General features: G+C 50.5%; 1 protein-coding gene across 1 annotated transcript in view; it reads right to left on the bottom strand.

Annotated features, from left to right (window-relative positions):
* LOC144722958 (myotubularin-related protein 5-like) overlaps positions 1 to 20,209 on the bottom strand; it is a 97,139-nt gene that overhangs the window by 25,722 nt on the left and 51,208 nt on the right. Inside the window, exons 7-21 of the mRNA XM_078601408.1 lie at positions 19,985 to 20,117; positions 19,280 to 19,388; positions 15,007 to 15,120; positions 13,707 to 13,784; positions 11,967 to 12,080; positions 11,188 to 11,316; positions 10,186 to 10,284; positions 8,137 to 8,344; positions 7,308 to 7,423; positions 6,010 to 6,159; positions 4,589 to 4,657; positions 3,749 to 3,895; positions 2,877 to 3,115; positions 1,525 to 1,697; positions 671 to 744 (exon numbers count right to left, since the gene is read on the bottom strand). Coding sequence (XP_078457534.1) covers positions 671 to 744; positions 1,525 to 1,697; positions 2,877 to 3,115; positions 3,749 to 3,895; positions 4,589 to 4,657; positions 6,010 to 6,159; positions 7,308 to 7,423; positions 8,137 to 8,344; positions 10,186 to 10,284; positions 11,188 to 11,316; positions 11,967 to 12,080; positions 13,707 to 13,784; positions 15,007 to 15,120; positions 19,280 to 19,388; positions 19,985 to 20,117 — 1,952 coding nt within the window. The remainder of the gene's footprint in view (positions 1 to 670; positions 745 to 1,524; positions 1,698 to 2,876; positions 3,116 to 3,748; positions 3,896 to 4,588; positions 4,658 to 6,009; positions 6,160 to 7,307; positions 7,424 to 8,136; positions 8,345 to 10,185; positions 10,285 to 11,187; positions 11,317 to 11,966; positions 12,081 to 13,706; positions 13,785 to 15,006; positions 15,121 to 19,279; positions 19,389 to 19,984; positions 20,118 to 20,209) is intronic.

Genomic DNA, 20,209 nt, shown 5'->3' with positions numbered 1-20,209 from the left:
AGGGAGTGAGGGGATAGAGGGTGAGGAGGGGACATATGGGGGGGGGAGGGAGTGGTGGGTAGGAGGGGGTGAAGGGAGAAAGAGAGTTACAATGAGATAGAAAGAGACAGAGAAAAAGGAGAGACAGGGACAAAGAGTGAGACAAGAGAAAAGACGGAGATTAACAGAGAAGGGGAGAGAGAACAGACTCAGTATTGGCAGAGAGCCCAAAAAATATAGGTATGCTGTGCGAGTGCATGTGTGTGTACGTGTCCATGTGGATGTATGTGGGGGATCTTTATCTTTGTATGTGTTGTGGGGAGCGGTAGTGTAGCGGTTAGCGCGCTGCGCTATGAACCCGGCGACACGAGTTCGATTCCCGCTCACGGCCAACACCAGTGACGATTATCTGAACCGGTCCCAGGCCTCCCCTAGGTCGACTAAGCCTCAAATGAGTACCTGGTGCGGTGTGTAAACATTGCCACTAGGGAGACAAAGGCGGTCGGGCGTGGTGCTGGCCACCCACCCCCTCGTGTACCGTTCCGGCCTTCATAGGTGCTCGCTAACAGCACTTGCCCCTACAGTCTGTTAAGGCTATATGGGGGATCTTTATCTTTGTATGTGTGTGTTTGTATGTGTCTCTGCAGAAGAGCCATGCTGCTTGTGAGTACACGCGACCACACTGCGTCACCTTCTGAATGGGCGGCAGGCGCTTGCTCTCCCGGTGAACAGCTTCCAGGGACTCCAAGTGAAGGGCGACGATTCCTGCAACGAACGTGAACGGCATCGAGAGTTCACGAGCGACCAACGCGCGCGCGCGGGGAGTTCACGCGGACAAACTCGTCAACGTGCAGAGTTACCGTGAGGGTTTTTAGACCGGGTGCTAAGTCGAGCTCAGCGAATCATCACCGATGTCAGTCATGGTCAGGAACTGAACTAAAGTACGCCCCCCCCCCGGGGTTCATAGAGCAGTGAGCTCATCACTGCACCACCCACCGCTCCCCCAAACTTTGCTGACGTACGGAATATTCATGCAAGAGGAAGGAAAGAAAGGGAAGAAAGGGGAGGAGGAGGGGGAGAAGGGAGGAGGAACGGGGTGAAGGCGTGCCACCGTTCAGTGTGACTGGAGGTAACAAAATTGGGGACGAAAACATTCGCCAGCAAAGTGTTTTGTTTAGTCTCTCAAATTTAGCAATATTTGGAAGAACGTAATCTGTGTTGTAATGCATTATATTTCTAAGTTTACTAGATTTGTTTTCTCAGTCATTCATACCTGATGTTGCAATCGAAACGTCGTATTCTATTTAATTAATTTTCTTTCTACATGACTTTACCGAAAGAACAAAAGAGTGTTTTATTCGTTTTACCGAGCGACGGCTCCGAGGGGCCAAACGGAACAAGCGCGAAACCCACAGATTGAGACCGTGCACTAAAAACGCTGGTCACGCACGTACATGCATGTAAGATGCTCAACTTCTTTCGCACCGTACGTAGCCAAACAGCGCTAACCGGACGTGCACGAACACCGCCGCGGTCGTCGCTCACCGGGCAGCATGGCGTCCAGCGCTCGGACGTGCTCGTTGGTGACGCCGCACTCGGTGCACACCTTGTCGGCGAAGCGCATCACGAAGCGCGTCACGGTCCCCGCCACGTCGGCGCCGTCTGCCTCCTCGAAGCCGCTCTCCATGTCGAAGCTCTCGCCCACGCTGCCCCCCACGCTGGCACGCGGCGCGCACCACGCACACACTCACTCACTACACGACTCAAGACGGCGCGCACCACGCGCACACTTACTCACTACACGACTCAAGACGGCACGCACCACTCACACACTCACTCACTACATGACTCTAGACGGCGCGCACCACTCACACACTCACTCACTACACGACTCAAGACGGCGCGCACCACGCGCACACTCACTCACTACACGACTCAAGACGGCACGCACCACTCACACACTCACTCATTACATGACTCTAGACGGCACGCACCACTCACACACTCACTCACTACACGACTCAAGACGGCGCGCACCACGCACACACTCACTCACTACACGACTCAAGACGGCACGCACCACTCACACACTCACTCACTACACGACTCAAGACGGCACGCACCACTCACTCACACACTCACTCACTACACGACTCAAGACGGCACGCACCACTCACACACTCACTCACTACACGACTCAAGACGGCACGCACCACTCACACACTCACTCACTACACGACTCAAGACGGCACGCACCACTCACACACTCACTCACTACACGACTCAAGACGGCACGCACCACTCACACACTCACTCACTACACGACTCTAGACGGCACGCACCACTCACACACTCACTCACTACACGACTCAAGACGGCACGCACCACTCACACACTCACTCACTACACGACTCAAGACGGCACGCACCACTCACACACTCACTCACTACACGACTCTAGACGGCACGCACCACTCACACACTCACTCACTACACGACTCTAGACGGCACGCACCACTCACACACTCACTCACTACACGACTCTAGACGGCACGCGCTCACGCCACTCACACACTCACTCACTACACGACTCTAGACGGCACGCGCTCACGCCACTCACACACTCACTCACTACACGACTCTAGACGGCACGCGCTCACACCACTCACACGCTGCCCTCCTAATAAGAGACACGCCTGTGCTTGTCCTCCTAACCTCTTCCTCCCTAACCAGACACCTGCATTGCATCGCTCTCTCCATAACCAGAGACACACCCGTGCTCGCCACCTGTTCCTCCTAGCAAGACACACCCCGTCCCGCATGGCCTCTCCTCTCCTCCCAGCAGCAGCAGACACACCTGTCCCACGCCTCCACCGGCGTCCCCCCCCCAACCCTCACCTGTTAGTGGGCACGCTGTTGCTGCCGCTCTCTCCGTCGCAGGCGCCGCTGGCGCGCAGGAGGCCGCGTCCGCGGCTCGTATCGAGCGGCACGAGCAGGCAGGCCATGCGGTGCGCGTACTGCACCGCCTGGCTGAACACGACGCCCTCCTCCGCCGCCTCCTCCTCGCGCCGCCGCTCCGCCCCCACCGGGCGCCACGAGCGCAGCCGCTCGGCGGCCACGTCCAGCGCCGAGCGGTCCTGCCGCGGGGATTTCGCGCGGTTACGTCACCCCCACGCCGACGCTGCCGCCCCCCCCCCCCACCTGCCCGCCCGCCCGCCCGCCCCGCGCTTCTCTCGCTCTACCCGCAACAAAAGCAGCGGCGCGGCCTAGCGGGAGCGCGTCCGCCGCTTGTTGTAGAGTTTTTGAGCCAGTTTCTCTCCAGTACAATTTGTCATTTTATCTGTTCCGTATGCATGATGGGGTGAGTTCAGAATCATAATCTTTATGGAGAAATCCGATGAGCTATGATTCCCTTTTTCACTAGTGTCCAGTCGGGGTAGGTCACAAACTTACAACAGAGTATAGGAAAGGTAAGCGAATCACTACAAATTAATATTCGTAAAAAAGTATATAAGTTCAAATTGCATAAGTACACCAATTCCCAAGCTTAGGCAAGGCAGCAAAACAACAGCAAGAACAGTCCCGGACCACACGAAGACAACGACACACAGTCGCTCAATAGAATAGGACATTCAATTTGAACTGTTGATGCATGGGTAAGCGTGAAAGAAGTTACAAATCGCAATTGCAATTGGAGTTAACCCCCAACGAAGGCTCCGACCCCACGCCGGGCTCGGGGGCGGTCCCCCCACCGCGGCACGGAGCGTCACCTCGCTGTCAGGCTGCGGGAGGTACAGGGCGCGGATGTCTCTCTGCACGTCGTTGTAGAAGGCTGCCTCCCAGAACTGCGTGTTGGTCCACACCGGGTGCTCCTGCACGCACGTGTAGGCAAACTGCACCACGCCCGGGCTCAGCTTCTGCAGCGGACAGGGGAGGAAACGCGCAGTGCGGCGGTCACTGGCTGAGCGTGTGGGTGAATGTCTGGGGGGCTGATTGCGTGGGTGGATGTCTGGGGGGCTGAGTGTGTGGGTAGATGTCTGGGGGGCTGAGCGCGTGGGTGGATGTCTGGGGGGCTGAGCGCGTGGGTGGGTATCTGGGGGACTGAGGGCGTGGGTGAGTATCCGGGTGGAATATTGAGTGATTGGGAAGGTGGTTGGGTGAGTGATTACATGTCTCAGCAGGTTGCTGGATGACTGATTGAGTGAGTATCTGAGTGGGTGGCGGTTAGTCGGTAAGCAAGTGTTCGGGTGGGCGAGTTGACGGATGGATGGGTGGGTGAATTGATATGTGGCTGGATATCTGGCTGACTGGATGGGTGGCTGGGCGAGTGCATGCCTGGGGTCTGGTTGGGCGGGTGGGTTCGTGGGCACGTGTCTCGGTGGCAGAAAAGATTCATTGAGTGTCTCAGCGGAATGCTGTGGCGCTGGCTGGTTGGGCATCTGGGGCCTGGCTGGATGGATGAGTGGGTGACCGAGTGGTTGGTTTAGTGTGTGGGTAAATTTCCGTACTACTGGCTGGCTTGGTGGCTATGTGAATGGGTGCGTAGCTGGCTAGGTGGCTGGGTTATAGCCAAACAGAACCTTCCTCTGGCTATCGTCCCGATCGCTCACCCTACAGAAAACGGAGGTGATGGGAAGCAGGGCGGCTGCCACCCCATATTCGTCCATGCAAGAACAGTCCTGCGGGGAATAAAATACCTGCTGTCACATCACCGTACGCATTCAAAGCAGAGAGACCACGTGATGCCGAGGTTAGAATATTCGACTCGGTTTCGGAAGGTTGCGAGTGCTAGTACCGGTCGACGTTGACCAGGCCCTTCATTCACCCTCGTCATTAAAACGAATATCACTTTGTGGGAAGTCAATCTTCAATCTTGGCGGTTCTATGGATATAACCTCGCTTGACTTGGGAATTTGCAATGTCCACACAGGTCTCGAACCTGCGCATGTTGTCTAATTCCTGCGTTCCGCTTTCTGTCTCTCAGTGATATTCCAAGCATGTACATTTCCTAGCTTGTCTGTGCACCTTTAGCTTTTGTTCCAACTTCTTTGTTAATATTCAAGTTTCTGGTCCACGTGTCGGAGTAGGTAATGAATACATTGATTTGCATCTCTCTTCTGTAGGCACATTGGCAATGCTGCTTCTCATTATCACATTCAGATTTCCAAAAGCACTCCAATCTTCCTCTTGTCCACCTCTTAATTTCATTATTTGGATTCCGGTGCACCTTAAACAATTACCCCGAGGTACACATACTCTGATTGCGTTTTATAGTTGTGTCCCTCGCACAGATATCTTCCGTCGTCTAGCGCAAGCGTTGTTCACGACCTTTGTTTTGCTCATATTTGCAGCCTTCTTAACAAGTCATAACGGAGGGCACATTAACCCTCTCGGCTTTGCCGACGGCATAGTCATCACAGCTGCAGAACAATCTGGGTTTCGCTCACTCTCAAAGACAAAGATCCCCCGTATAGCCTAAACAGACTATTGGGGCCAGTGCTGTTAGCGAGAACCTATGAAGGCCGGCATGGTACCACGCCCCCCCTCCAGTGGCAACATTTACACACCGTACCAGGAACTAATTTGAGACTTAGTCAACCTAGGGGAGGCCTAGGACTGCTTTAGATAATCGTCACTTTGTGTCGGCCACCAAAGGGGTAGCCGGGTTCATAGCACAGCACGCTAACCACTACACTACCGCTCCCCATCAGACAAATTGAACTGTCATTTCCTTAGACTGAAAGCTCATTTCTTTAGAATTGCTTTTTGTGTTTAGTTTGTTGTCCTTCCCCGCACCTCCGATTATCACGGTTGGCTACGTACAGTGCGAAAGAAATTCAACATACACAGATACATACCAGACAGACATCCACAAACATCCTCGAGATTTACCCCCCCCCCCACCACAGGCGCCTCCACCTGCCGCGCGGAATAGAGAGAGAGAGAGGGAAAAGACAACGAGGGTGTCGGCGAATATCAGAGCACCATTCGCCGTGCCACGCTGCGCACCCGGCAGTGGGCGGGCGCTCACCTGCAGGGCACAGTTGACCATGCGCACGACGTAGTCGAACTGCTGGTGGTCGAGCACGGTGCGCGGCTGCTGTGCGTACGAGCCAAGCTCCTGGGCGAAGGCCTGGCGCGCCAAGCGGCCCTTGAGCGCTCGCAGGGCGGCTGGCAGCGCCTGCGTAGCGGAGAAAGCGAGGGGGGTGGGGGGAAGCGGCGAGAGACCGGGAGAGGCGATTGTCTCTCGGCACGCAGGTTTCCGCAGAAACAAATAGTACGGTTCTTAATCGACTCTTTTGGGCGAGGCCACGTAACGATCCAGCCGAGATTACGCCGCGAGACCCCTCACCACCCGATATAGGCAAAATAATAAAATTGTGCAAGCGCCAATTGTTAAAAGTGCCAATTGTTAATGTGTTAACCAACCGGTTAAGTGGAAAAAAAATTCTCGCAGCCAAATTTGGCAATTAGATGCCCATCTAAAAAACTATGATTACTTTTATCATCATTTGAACTCTAACCATTACTGTCAATAACCATTATCAGTCACCGTGATCATCATCAGCAGCAGCATTATTATGGACAAGCAAGGATTCATAAATTTAGCAATGGAGATATATTCTTACTCTCAAGATGCAAATAATCACAGGTGTGAGATGACTCAAAATGCTATGCATACTAAATAGAAATGTTGCTGGGTGGCGAGATGTTAACTAGCTCGCCTGGTATACAGGAGGTCGTTTGTTCGATCCCGACCCCGATGCCGGTATATTTGGAGTTCGCATGCTCTCCCCAGGGTCGCGTCGATTTTTCTCCGGGTCCTCCGGTTTTTCCCTCCATATTTAGAAACATGTTTTTAGAATATTTTGCTGCTATAAATTTCCACCTGATAAGCCACTTTATTGAGCCATCATTTGTGGCCAGGTCACTTCTGAAAAATATCTATATAGCTCAGTGGGCCTTACCTGGTGAAATAAACATAGTTCAGTTTAGTGTCCACCAGTTGGCCAATTAATAAAACTCACGTATGCTGGCAGACCATGTAACTTGATGTCACGACTGCAGACGTGATGGTATCACATGGCTTCATGACGTTATAACCCACGTACATCAACAGCTGTGATCTATCCACTGGTCTCCACAAACTGTCGCCATCCCTGTACAGCCACGCGGATTCAACAATCCATCACGCGCCTGCACATGATCTCATATCATCGCTCCATCTCTTTGGGAGATGTCCGCTGATGTCTGACTTGGTGTTAGTGCTGCCCCCATCTCTCACAGCACTCTCCGTCATTGTCAAGAGCCCATGGAGGGACGGGATACCTTCTTGGCCTCCAGCAAGTTGTTCTCAAAGATGTAGGTGATGCAGTTCTTGATGACCTCCAGCCGCCGGGCGCTGTTCAGCACGGCGCACACGCCGCTCCTGTCCAGCGCAGACGCTAGGGGGACACAGCAGGAGACGACATCAGCACACGGTTGGGCAATGTTCACGAGCATCTCAGAGGTGCCGGCGGCTCCGTGCTCAGACTTACGAGCCGCCCAGCCACCCCTTGCTCCGTTAAATTAACCTTCACACAACCCCCATCCTGACTGCAATGGAACACCTCCACCTATCAGCCATGGCCATTCTCGACCACCTGGTGGACACACGCTTAAAGCAAAGGAGGCAGATTTTAAAAAATCCATTCCTCAAGAACCCATTTAAACCCCCCCCCACCCTCACGTCGAAGGCCCCCGGGCCCAGTGTGACCAGTGCACACACCTTGATAACTGTGCGAGATCCCCCAGGCAATATGCACAGCTCCTCATCGTCCCACGTGTTAGCCACTCACACCCTCCCCCTCTCATTTTTCCCCCACCCCTCGTGAGTTTGTTTAGTACAAAAGTTCAGCCAACGCTGTAAAAATCCCAACATCGAGCCCTGTAAACAAGGACGCATGCATGCGCGCGCACAAACACACGTGACCTGCAACACCTGGGCAGTGTGTTTATTGTTGGAATATACCACGCGGTCGGGAATGCAAATAAATAAAAACCTCTTAAAAACAAGCAATAACTTTCACGCCCGAAGCGTACGATCGCTCGCGGGGGGAGAGCGGACGAGGAGCCCGTTGGGCGCGGCCGGGGACCAGCTGCCATCGCCGCCACTCACCAGCGGGCGGCCCCGCGGGCACCACGGCACGCCTCTCGATGCGCGCGCTGGCCGGGGTGGCGCTGCGCTGGCGCGAAGACGCGTCTGCCGCGGCGCGTTCCAGCGCGTCCGCGGCGAGCGGTGGGAAGGGCTGCTGGTGCAGGCGCAGGTGGGCGCCGTCTGTGGGGCGGGGCACCTTGTGGTGCGACAGGTGCGGGTTGGGGTTCTCCTGCCGCGCGGAAGGGGGGGGGGGGGAAGCGGCACGACAATGCGGTGAGGTCGAAGACGAGGCCAAGACATAGGCATGGAGAGATTCCAATTCGTTAAGATGTTAACTACCTCGCCTGGTATGCAGGAGGTCGTGGGTTCGATGCCGACCCTGACGCCTGTATATTTGGAGTTTGCGGTGTCTCTCTCCCCATGGTCGTGTGGATTTTTCTTTGGGTCATCCAGTTGTTCCCTCCACATTTAGAAACGTGCGTTAAGAGTACTTGCCTGCTACAAATTTTCACACGCCAAGCAACTTCGTTGAGATATCATTTGCAGCCAGGTCGCTTGTGAAAAAAGAACTACAAAGCTCAGTGGGCCCTACCTGGTAAAATAACAATAAATTTCGATTTAAAGCTTTCGTGACTGCAGGGATTCATCTTCTTGGTTCTTTCGGTAAAGTCACGTAGAATGGAAATAATAAAATAATAAAAATAAAACATAATAAAATCATTCTCACGACGTTTCGGCCACAACGCAAGCAGCCGTCTTCAGGTGAAGAACAGGTCTGTCAGAAAGACAGACGCTGTCTTTCTGACAGACCTGTCTTTCTGACAGACCTGTTCTTCTGTTCTTCACCTGAGGACGGCTGCTTGCGTTGTGGCCGAAACGTCGTGATAATTATTTTATTATGTTTTATTTTTATTATTTTATTACTTCCCTTCTACGTGACTTTACCGAAAGAACCATGAAGAAAAAAACAATAGTTTATCGTTTTAAGTGCAATCAGATCGTGAGCGTCGGCGTTGATTGACTTTTAATTCGTTCAAATGTTTTGGGATACTTTTTTTCTGTCAGGCTTTAGGCAAAACACAATTGGACCCAACAATAACAGACGTTACAAACGAGATTGACGATACAGACGAGCCAGGCAATAAGCGAGACGGCACGGGTGAGACAATAGCAATGAGAGTTGGCGGTACAAACGAAACAGGCAGTAGAAATGAGATGATGTCAACAAAGACAAAAAAAAAGCAATATTTGAATAAACTCGTGATTTATGAATCAGAAAAAATTACCTAATCACAGGGTGGGAGGGGAATTCGATAATTTCACCCCTGCCGTGAGATTATCATGGCCAATGCCTTTGATGGCACCATATCAATACGCATCAATGTCTCCCCACACAGCATGCAATCGAGCATGAATCTCAGCAGACTTGATGCACTCTTTCAGCATCAACGTCATCACGGATTTCCGCTTGATCCACGTCAGTCGTCTTCTCGGGGGTCACAGCGGTGCCTCCGTCTGGCTGTGACTGACGTTGCCTGGTGCACGGCTGTGATGGCTAACCGAGTTAACAGACGGCGGTGGCTACCCACGTGGCCTGCAGTCCGACATTGTGGAAGCTGCGAGAGTCGGTGGATCATCACAAAGATGTTGTGAAACCCCCTTCCCGTGTGCGTCGAGGTGGTGCCCGCACCCCTAGCTCGCAAGAATGCAGTACGGAAAAATGTGGACTCCATCCCTTCCGTTTGTACGGGTATAAAGTGTTATCCCCACAAACGTGAGGTTTTCTCCGGGTGCTCTAGTTTCTTCCTCCCACGCGTAAACACTCATTATATTGCCAAAAAAACACCTTGATACGTAGAGGACCGCAGAACTTAAGCAATTATTGCCACCGGCTCAACGCCTCGCTACCTTCCTGCTGGTTCCTCACGCCTCCGGGTAAATACGTTGAAATTATTATTACGAAAGGTGGTTTGTCTCGTTTGTTTGCATGATCGACTTTCGTACGATTCATATATTGGTTTATTGACAGATTAAATGGCCAATTGAACGATTAATTAGTTGGTTGCTCACGTTGCTGTACAGCTGATGAGCCAGCTCCATCACGTGCTTCAGCGTCTTCCTCCGGTCGCCCTCCTCCGCCCGCATGCGGTCCACCTCAAACGCCACCAGCTGTGGGCAACATCATGGCCAAGCCGGCTCATTCACACTCTGCACAACACCCAGCAGCATCAAGAACCAGAATATAACCTGGATCTTACCCTTTCAATACCGCGCGTGTGAATTGTCCGTTGGCTTTCTCGACGGTGAATTTGTTGGACTGGAATAGACTGGTCGACTTTAGATATTACACAAGTTCCATCACCTCCTTCATGCCCCCTCTGCCTTCAAGAACTAAACAACAAAACAACTCCACGCAGAGATGTGCCTGAGTCAGCAATGGAACCCAGGTCCATCTTGCTGTCAGGCACACGCATTACCACTTCGCCACCCTGCCGCCCAGATGAAAATAATGGTCATCATTACGATCATCCCCACCGATGAGGATAATGATGATAAGTCTTGGTGCTGTTGTGATGTTGCTTTTAATGATGGTAAAGATGTTGGTGATATTGTTTGTAAAAAACATTTACCCCTGGCACGCCACAGGAAGGGGAACAGAGTCAGTTACACAAAAGGGCAGCAGACAGGGCAAGGTGACCAGGAAAGGAAAGGGATTGCTGGGAAGAAAGTCCCTAAAGGCAGATGGAGAAGGCACGGCTCAAGATGAGCAGCAGGGAGAAAGGAGCACCAGGCAGGAAGGGAAGGAGGGGGAGAAAGAACGAGCGGGCCGAGACGTCGGGGATGACGAGAGGGGAGGAGGGAAGAGAGAAAGAGAGAAAGAAGGAGTGAGCAGAAGTGAGCTGCACGGACAAGCCTCTGTTTTCACAGGGGGCAGGGAGAGGGAAGGGATTAAGATTGGGGGTGGCCACACAGAAGTCACGTGATTTACAGGAAGCTGGTTTAGATCTACAGATTGATGGCCGCACTTGGACGCTTTGCGAGTGAAACCGGAGCTGCATTGAGGTGTAGGACCTCGTCAAAAATGTCGCAGGGACGGTAGGGGGGGCCCCTGTCGGAGATGAAGGTGGCGAAGGACATGCCCTCGAGCAGCCGCGACAGGAAGTCGTCCTCCACAAGGCCCCGCTGGCCCAGGAACGCCGACTGCAAATGCGCACAAACATAAAAATGCGCAGGCACATTTACACACGCGCACATGCGTACACGCGCACGCACGCACTTTAACACATGCGCGCACACGTTAACATGCGCAGGCACATTTACACACGCGCACACGCGCACGCACTTTAACACATGCGCGCACACGTCAACATGCGCACACACACGTACACACGCACGCATTACACACACACATTTACACACGCACGAACATTTACACTCGCACACGCGTTAACACATGCAAACATACGTGTTAACGTGTATATGGGGAACGGAAGTTAAGTGGTTAGTGGACCGCACTACGAAGCCGTCGGCCCGAGTTCGATTCCTGCTCAGGACTAACACCAATTGCGAATAACTGAACCGGTCCTGGGGCTCCCCTATAGGTTTAATCAGCCTAAAAATTAATAACTGATGCAGTGTAGAAACTTACAGACCGGGGAGAAAAAGGCGTCTGGGCGTGGTTCTCGCCACACGACCCACGAGTGCGCCATGCCGGCCTTCATTGGTGCTCACTGACAGCACTTGGCCCAGCAGTCTAGAGAGGCTACGAGGGGGAATCTTCGTCTCAGTGTGCTCCTCCTGCGCTGGGGCGACAGCTCTCACCCCCGGCCGCGACCCCGTCACATAATCACCTTGTGGAAGCGCAGCACGGGCGTGGGCTGCACTCGCACCAGCTGTAGGCACGAGCGGTAGCCCTGCAGTAGGCGTCCGAACAGACGCAGGAAGATGGCACGCAGCTCCTTGTCCTGGGAAAATACAAAAACACAGCTTCTGCGTAGGTTTTCGCGGTTGCGGTGTGCACTGCTCCTGTGAGTTTTCGCGTCGTTCCGCGCGTTGTTCGGCACGATGTCCGACGTTTCGTTCCACTTGTTTGGGGCGTTTTCAGGAAATGTTTCAGCAGCACGTGCAGTGGAAAGTAGGACTCCGCGGTGATTACATGGTAAAAGCCGAAAGCTAAACTAAACTGTTTTATTTTACCAGGTAAAGCCCACTGAGCTATAGAGCTCTTCTTCAGAAGCAAAACCTGGTCACAAATGATAGCTCAACGAAGTAGCTTATCGTCATGTGGATATTTATAGCAGCCAAATACTCTAAATGCACGATGTTTCTAAATGTGTAGGAAAAAAAAACGGTGGACCAGGAGAAATATCCACGTGACCAATGGGGAGACCATACAAACGCCAAACATACAGCAGGTGTCAGGGTCGGGATCGAACCCACAACCTCCTGTATACGAGGCAAGGCAGTTAACATCTTGCCACGCATCGGAGAACCAACACGCACACGTTAACGACGATGTGCGAGTTCGCGGCTCTGTGTGCCCCCCAGCCCCCACTTTAGACAACTCAAGCGACAGCGAGCATTCAGGAATACTTTAGTTCTGCCAATGGCACGCGAAGGGCGACCATCATGAAGCATTACATCAGCTCAAGCCATCAGACTGAGAGCTGTGCTCACAGAGCCGTCATCCAGAGGACGAAGCTGGACGAGACAAACTGATGCATGGCGTAACGCTCAGTGAAATGCATGATCTTACAATAACTGTTGGGGCTTACGTAAAAATACGAAATTATGATGATTATTAGGCCGGCCAAGTGAAATTACCCCCATGACCAAACATGCTTTCGCGCAGCTCTTATCTCCATTTGTGACACTGAACCAGTGGTGGAAATTCCACATTTCCATGGTGAGTACCAATTTCCTTTGTGTTTTACTTTGTATAGATCATGGACAGATGATGACGATGATGATGAATGCTTGATGATGATGCTTACAATGCTGCTGCTGTTACTTCTGCTGTTAACAATAATGATTAAGGCAGAACCTGGCTCAAATATGAAGTAACTATAATCTCGATGAAACAACAGTCTACAACAGCCAAGTCAGAACTACTTTGACTCTCTATACAGCAGCACAGGTGTTGGCAAGTCCTAAGACCTTCATCACATTACAGTGTTGTGGAAAAAAGCCCCCACCACATTCGTAAATAAACCTGTGGCTCTAAAAGGAGAAGTTATAAAATAGGCGGCGTTTTAGGGCACGGCCCTTCTTCATGGCACATAGAGGCCAGAGAGTCACGGTGATTTGTAAGAGTTGCAGACAGCACTTGTTGATGAGCAATACATTATGATGACCAGTTTTTAGATCCACAGGAGCTTAATATCAGCTCCTGTGCAACAGCTGAAAGCCTTCAAGTAATCAAACACAATTACCAAATAAACGAATTTAAAATTAAAAGTATCATTGTTTATCATTGTTACAATCCACAAAGTTCACCAGGCTCTGAGTATTTCTCCAGCAGTGGTGAAAGAGTCACGTGTGAGAAGGCAGTGATATTGTTGTGTTGTCGTTTCCCCCCCCCTGGGCGTTACCAGTCTGTCGAGGGGCGAGCAGGCAATGCAGGAGGGTGGGAAGGCATTGTCTGCGACCCCCAGGTCTGGGTTCAACACCTGCAACACAGGGCCCGCAACCGTCATCTCAAAGGCACCGAGTGCTTGCCACAAATTAACCACAATACCTTGCTGATCTCGTCAAGGACGAGTCACCTTCACAGCAGCGGCTTATGGCTAGCCATCGAACAAAGATGGTCACCGCATCGCGCGCTTCCAGATGCGCTTCTGTGGCCGTCTGGAATGCTCTTCCTTCCGATATTAGGAAGCCACTGGAGCTATGCACTTTTAAATCATCTAGATTTAAAACTCGTTTCATTAGAACTACTTTTTGTGTTTAGTTTGTTGTCCTTCACCCGCAAATCCGATGAGCACAGTTGGTTGCGTACGGTGCGACATACATAAATACATACATACACCGAGGCTCCACGTTATTACTGTTAAGTGCAGAGCTCTGTCGCACCGTCAGCGTCACGCAACGAGAAGAATACAAACGCACGCGTGCAGCAGCAGCCCTGTTGCCAATCCACTGCTGGATGAGGGCCTTCCCCACACCATGCACGTCGTGGGTGTTTTTCGACCGTACTTAATCACGCTCGTCAGTGTGAGTTCATAAAGGCGGGGAGCCAAAGACGTTGAAAAAAGAATACGGTACAACATACATACACAAGGAACGCAGTGATTCGCTCCTCCCTCCACGGTTTGCTTTATGAACTGTCACAATTCGGGGGTCACAGTTTGATGCAAAAGCCGATTATTTCTTTGCCTCGTTTTTAAGTCTCCTTTGGTATTTCCGGTTTAATTTTAAAAAAATCTTTGCTTATTGTAATAGTCTAATGATGAAAGTGGACGAACCAAATTATTTGGTGATGCTGGCAGCGGCGCACTCGATCGAGTAGCCAAACAATGCCACGCGTTCGCAAATAACACTCTCGCCTTCAATTGAAAAAATATATATTTAATAAGCAACGTTTCAGGCAATGACCGTTATTTATGTTGGATTTTTTGTTAAGCATAAATTTGGATGTTATTTTTATGTAAAGAATTAAAATTATTCCACTGCTGGATGAAGGCCTCCCCATGCTGTGTTGATCATGAGGGCCATACTTCACTACGCTTGTCGGTACATTTTTGTGAAGGTGAGAAAGGGGCATAGGACGAGTCCAATTCTTGACACCTCGCTGAATCACCGGGGGTAGAGGAAGTGGCGAATAGCACCACCCCTTGGGGTCACACCCGGTCAGACACGTGGGTGTGCGGACTGTCGTGTTGGTGTCAGTACCATGGACAGCGCCGTCAGGGTTTGTTGCAGCAGGGGCTCGGGCAGTAGAGGGAGGTGCACGCATTCGGGAACGGCCACCGTGCCTCCGTCCAGCTCCACTACGATCACGTCCAGCTGCGACGCAAACCAAAGACAAAGATCCCCACCCGTGTAGCCTTAACAGACTGTTGGGGCAAGCGCTGTTAGCGAGTAGCACAAATTATGGTCAGCAAGGCACACGAGGGGGTGGGTTGCCATCACCATGCCCGGCCGCCTTTGTATACCAAGTGGCGATGTGTACACATTGCACCAGGTACTCGGCCGAGTCGACCTAGGGAAGGCCCGGGACTGCTTCAGATAATGGTCACCGGTGTTGGCCATGAGCGGGAATCGAACTCGGGTCGCCTGATTCATAGCACAGCGCGCTAACCGCTACGCCACCGCACATCACCAACACAACCGGCAGGGTCAATGTGAGATTCATTACCATCATCGTGACCTCAATAACAATAATATAATGCATAAGTTTCATTATCTCAATAATAATCACCACCAGCAGGGTTCAGTGTGATATTCATCATCTACATGACCGCTTTTTCTTATTATGTCCTTAATAATAGTAAACATCAGATTCATCATGTCATTGATCAACACTTTGACAATGAACAACATCATAATCCGCACCCACTGGGCTTCTATCCAAACTCACCGCAATCATGTCAACTTCAGCAGGAATAATAATCAGTGCCATTGTGAATATCATCATCATTATTATCATCATCACATCAATCACCTGGATGATCATTAACACAATCATCTCAACAACCAGATTAATGTGATCATTATCATCTGAATAATCACCTACATCATCTTCTTCATGACCGTCTCAATAATCACCTAGATCATTGGCATATTAGCATGCTATCGTACTCTGCATCGCCATCGTCATTATGATCCAAATGATCACAAACAACTAAACATCTTGATCACATCATTGTTTTCCCTTTTCATCTAAAAAACCACTATGATCACCATCACAATCATCTCAATGTTCACTAAGAATATAAACAATAATAACTGTCATCATCACCACCACCACCACCACCACATAATAATAAAAAGTTTGACTGAATTTTATCCTATTCTTGCATATGATGGCAGCAATATGTTTAGGAGCTAAATATCAATGTCGAAGTCTGCTAGCCACCATAAAGATTTCAGCAGAGAGTTTGTGTAGTTTTGCAGGAGCACAGTAATTTACTATATGGTCCATAGTTTTGGTTGCATAACCACAATCGTACTACTGTGGCCTGTCTTTAAATTTCCATTCATTAAGGAGATGTGCACATCGGCCTGTTGATGTTCTGTTACACCAGTGGTGTATTCGAGGAGAAAGCATGTCAAAGCCAGATGGTGCGATGTTTGGGTCTCGAATGATGTGTTTATTCTGGATGTCCGCCTTTGTTCCACGTTGTTTGCACAGTAGCAGCCTTCCGGATCTGGCTGAGATTCTAGGATGGTGACAGCAGCACGATCCCAGAAGGGGGATCGGGACTTTGAATTTCCATAACGTATCACCTCTGTGTATTCTAATGCTTATGTCAGGTGTCCCACAGTTTAGCTGTGACCTACTCATCAAGTAATTGCTTACAGGAAGTAAACCTTGTGCCTTGCATACAAATCATAATGCATATAACATATATGTAAGTATGTGGTAAATCAATGGGCTCACGTGTTGTGCTCTCACACACACATACGTGGCTCGAGTATTTCCACTACCTCTCTCTCAGCAAGAGCGAGCAGCTCAACATCAGAAAGTTCCGAGTCAAATCCCATTTTTCTGTTGTTGACTCAGCCCATCATCCCTCCGCCGTTGATAAAGTGAGTACTACTTTGTGGTGACGACATCGGCTCATATCGCCTCCCGCCATAGGAACGTAGAATTTCTTACCACCGGCTTAGGGCTGTAAGCGGGACAGTAGCACTGCCTTAAGGCCGACAAGAGCAAGAAATCACTTTGACTTTTGACATTCTGCTCTGTAATGCGAGCAAGGGCAACGGTCATGTGAAGGTCACGTACAAACTCTTGGAGCAACATTTGCAGAGTCAGGATCTCAAGGACAAAGACGCAGCTGTTCGGCAGCCAGCTCGCTCGGCTGTTAAGCGGCAGCTCATGTTCTTTGCACCTGAACAGAATCAACATTGTATTGAATTGAAAAATATTAATATTTTTGCACTGGTTTTGTTTTTTGTTTAATTTTACAGCTGCATCCAGAACGATCCTAAGTTAAAAACAACACTTCCTGATAATCGAAACTGAATTTGCTTAACATCACAAGTAAGATCATCCGAAAAAATTAATTCTCGAAACTCAGTGTGACTTTCCTGCCCCCCCCCCCCCCAGTACATGAGCTACACGTTCATATTCCCCCCCGAGGTACACATTACGTCGTTAATTTCCACAGGATAAAGGTAAATAAAGTAAGGGTCGGAGTGTGCTGTAAATATTAACATTCAACGTGACGTCATTACACCACGTGACAACAAAGCTTAACACAGGATAAGGCTAAAAACGAATATTTACAAATAAAAAGCCTCACCGAGTCTCAAGAATAATTTTCTTGATGTTCCTGTCCAGGATTGTTGACCAATTCCATATTGGGTATTTTTTTTGTGTGCGCGAGGACATCAGATCGACTGGAGAAAAGCCACGTATATTAGGAGAAAGCACCCTTCATGCCAGACAGAAACTGTAAGGTGCAACACCGAGTTTCTGTACTGCCTTCCAAAGGCACCATCTCATTACCATCTCACGGTCTGCAGCTCGATCTCTGCGTGATCGGAGAACCCCACCTTCAGATGAGTGCCACCACGGGAGGTGTGGTCAAAACGCTCGGCTCACAATCAGGATGTTACGAATGGAAGTGCCGGTTGGGGATCAACTTAGGTCATCGTCCCTTCGGGTTGAAAAAAAAAAGGTACCAATTTGTGAAAAGTTGACAGTGGTAAGCCAATTTTTACCGGTCTCCTGCCATATGAATGTGGAATTTCCACTACTGGTTTGGCTACCAACAGAGATAAGTGCTGCCGCCAATACTCATTGACCAGTAAGACAATTTTATTTTACTGATGTCATTAAAACTATACCTCAGCCATTAGGGAATTATTTTAATTGTTTTCTTAATTGCCCCAAATATATTCCCACTAGTTGGGGCCCGTATGAAAAAATTATAATAGGTTTTACCCTTTCTGGCAATAAAACAGGTGTTAAGATGTTCAAACACCAAATAGAAACCTTTTGCAAGGCATCAGGTTTGCATTAACCACACGTACTTGTGGTGAACATGCCCAACAAACATGCTGTGACAATATACGCAGTGTATTTGAAACTGATTGGCCTACACCAGAGACAGCCTTCTTTATGGCCTAGTCCCGCCAGTGTGGCCACATCTGTGGCACTAAAGGTTTGCTGCCTTCTTGATTATGTGCCTTAATTCCCATAATCAACAGGGTAGTTCAACCTCTGTGTCACTCGTTGCTCTCTAAGCTCCGCCTCCTTCCTCTCTATGCCCCACCCCCTTCCTCCTTAGGCCCCACCCTTTCCCGATGAGGTGCCACCTCTTTCCACTTTCGTCTCAGGGTGCCTTTCTCTTTTTTTAGACATCGCCCATTCTTCTTTAGACCACGCCGCCCCTTCCACCCGGACACAATGGTGGCGTGTGGGAGTTGTTGGGGGGGACTGTTGGGGGAGACTTTACGACCACGAAATCCCCCTTTGAGCGGCAATATAAAAATAGATTCTGCAACCGGATCCACGTCACGAGATAAGGTAATTTTCATTCGTAGCTTCCGTAGCCAGACGTCACAGAACTATTTTTAAAGTCACTTCAGTTGACATTTGAGTGTAGCTCATGGGCCAAGAGGTTTTGTTGGTACCACCTGGGGCAGAGAATTCCACCAGTATTCACCATGCACAGTACTACACACCATGGGCGCAGAGCTTAGTAATGTACATACCGTCTGTTTCACAGATGCACTTCCTGTTATTTCCATGTGCCGTAGATGTTTCACATCACAATATTCTTTGTCAAACGTACCAGAGGACAACATTTTTCTCGTAAAAATAAACATTGTATAGCGAAAAGCAAAGCACGGTGACATTTCTATCATACATCGTTGCGATCTCGAGATGCGTTTCTGAAGTAAAATCATTGTTAGCATTTGCCACCCTGGGTGGTACCGATAAGCCATTTGTAGCCAATGACAGCTCAAGGACCAATGGTGTATGCCTCACCAGGTCGGGCAGGTGGTTGATGAACATGGAGTGAACACCGATGATGAACGGCGTGGGCGTGCTCAACACCTCCAGGAGCTGGGCTGGCAGAATTGGGATGTAAGGGTAGCTGGAAATACACAAACAAACAGAAAAAGACAAAGATCCACCCCCGCCCTAATCGCCTTTTAACAGACTGTTATGGCAAGTGCTGTTAGCGAGCACCTATGAAAGGCCGGCACGGCACACGGTGGAGTGGTTGGCCACGACACAATATCAACAGCACAACTCTCGATAGGACAATTTAATTACATAGCGGGGGAAAAGATGAAAAAAACAATTCAATTGTAATCGATGAATCTCATTCTTAGTCCCCACTCGGCTCACGCTTGGCTCTGGCTCCAATGAGGCGGCTCACAATGCCAAGCTTACCCTTGAGCTGGCTCCAAGCAATATCCCAGCCGTGCTCAGGATTTCCACGAACCGAGCCCGAGCCAAGCCATGGCCGAGCCGCTTCACCCGTGCTCGGAGGCAACCGAGCGGCTCAAGCCCGAGCGGAGGCGCGTTAGGAGGCCAAACCAAGGCCACCAAGGCGTGACTGATAATACGCAGCCATTCCGAACCACCGGGCCAGCCAGCCACGCGGCTGTGCGGCTGGCTGCGTACGGCGCAAAATAAGTTCAACGTACATACACACACATACATACACCTCGCCGCGCGGCTGACCTGTACTTGAGCGGGAACATGAGCGCCAGCATGGCGCGGCACGCATCGCTCAGCCGCTGGTAGCTGCTCGAGTGGAACAGCACCTTGTGCTCCGTGACGGCGGCACAGAAGAGGTTGAGGACATGGCGAATCCCTGGTCAAAGGCAGCATTCACGCAGGGGATAATGACACATAACACACACACGGGATACAAGCACGTGGCTAGGTGAGCTTGGGCTGGAGACA

Source organism: Lampetra planeri, chromosome 16, assembly GCF_965212315.1.
Source record: "Lampetra planeri chromosome 16, kcLamPlan1.2.h2, whole genome shotgun sequence".
NCBI classification, from domain to species: Eukaryota; Metazoa; Chordata; class Hyperoartia; order Petromyzontiformes; family Petromyzontidae; genus Lampetra; species Lampetra planeri.
The sequence above is the reverse complement of the archived record's forward strand: the minus strand, read 5'-3'. Positions and strand labels throughout refer to the sequence as shown.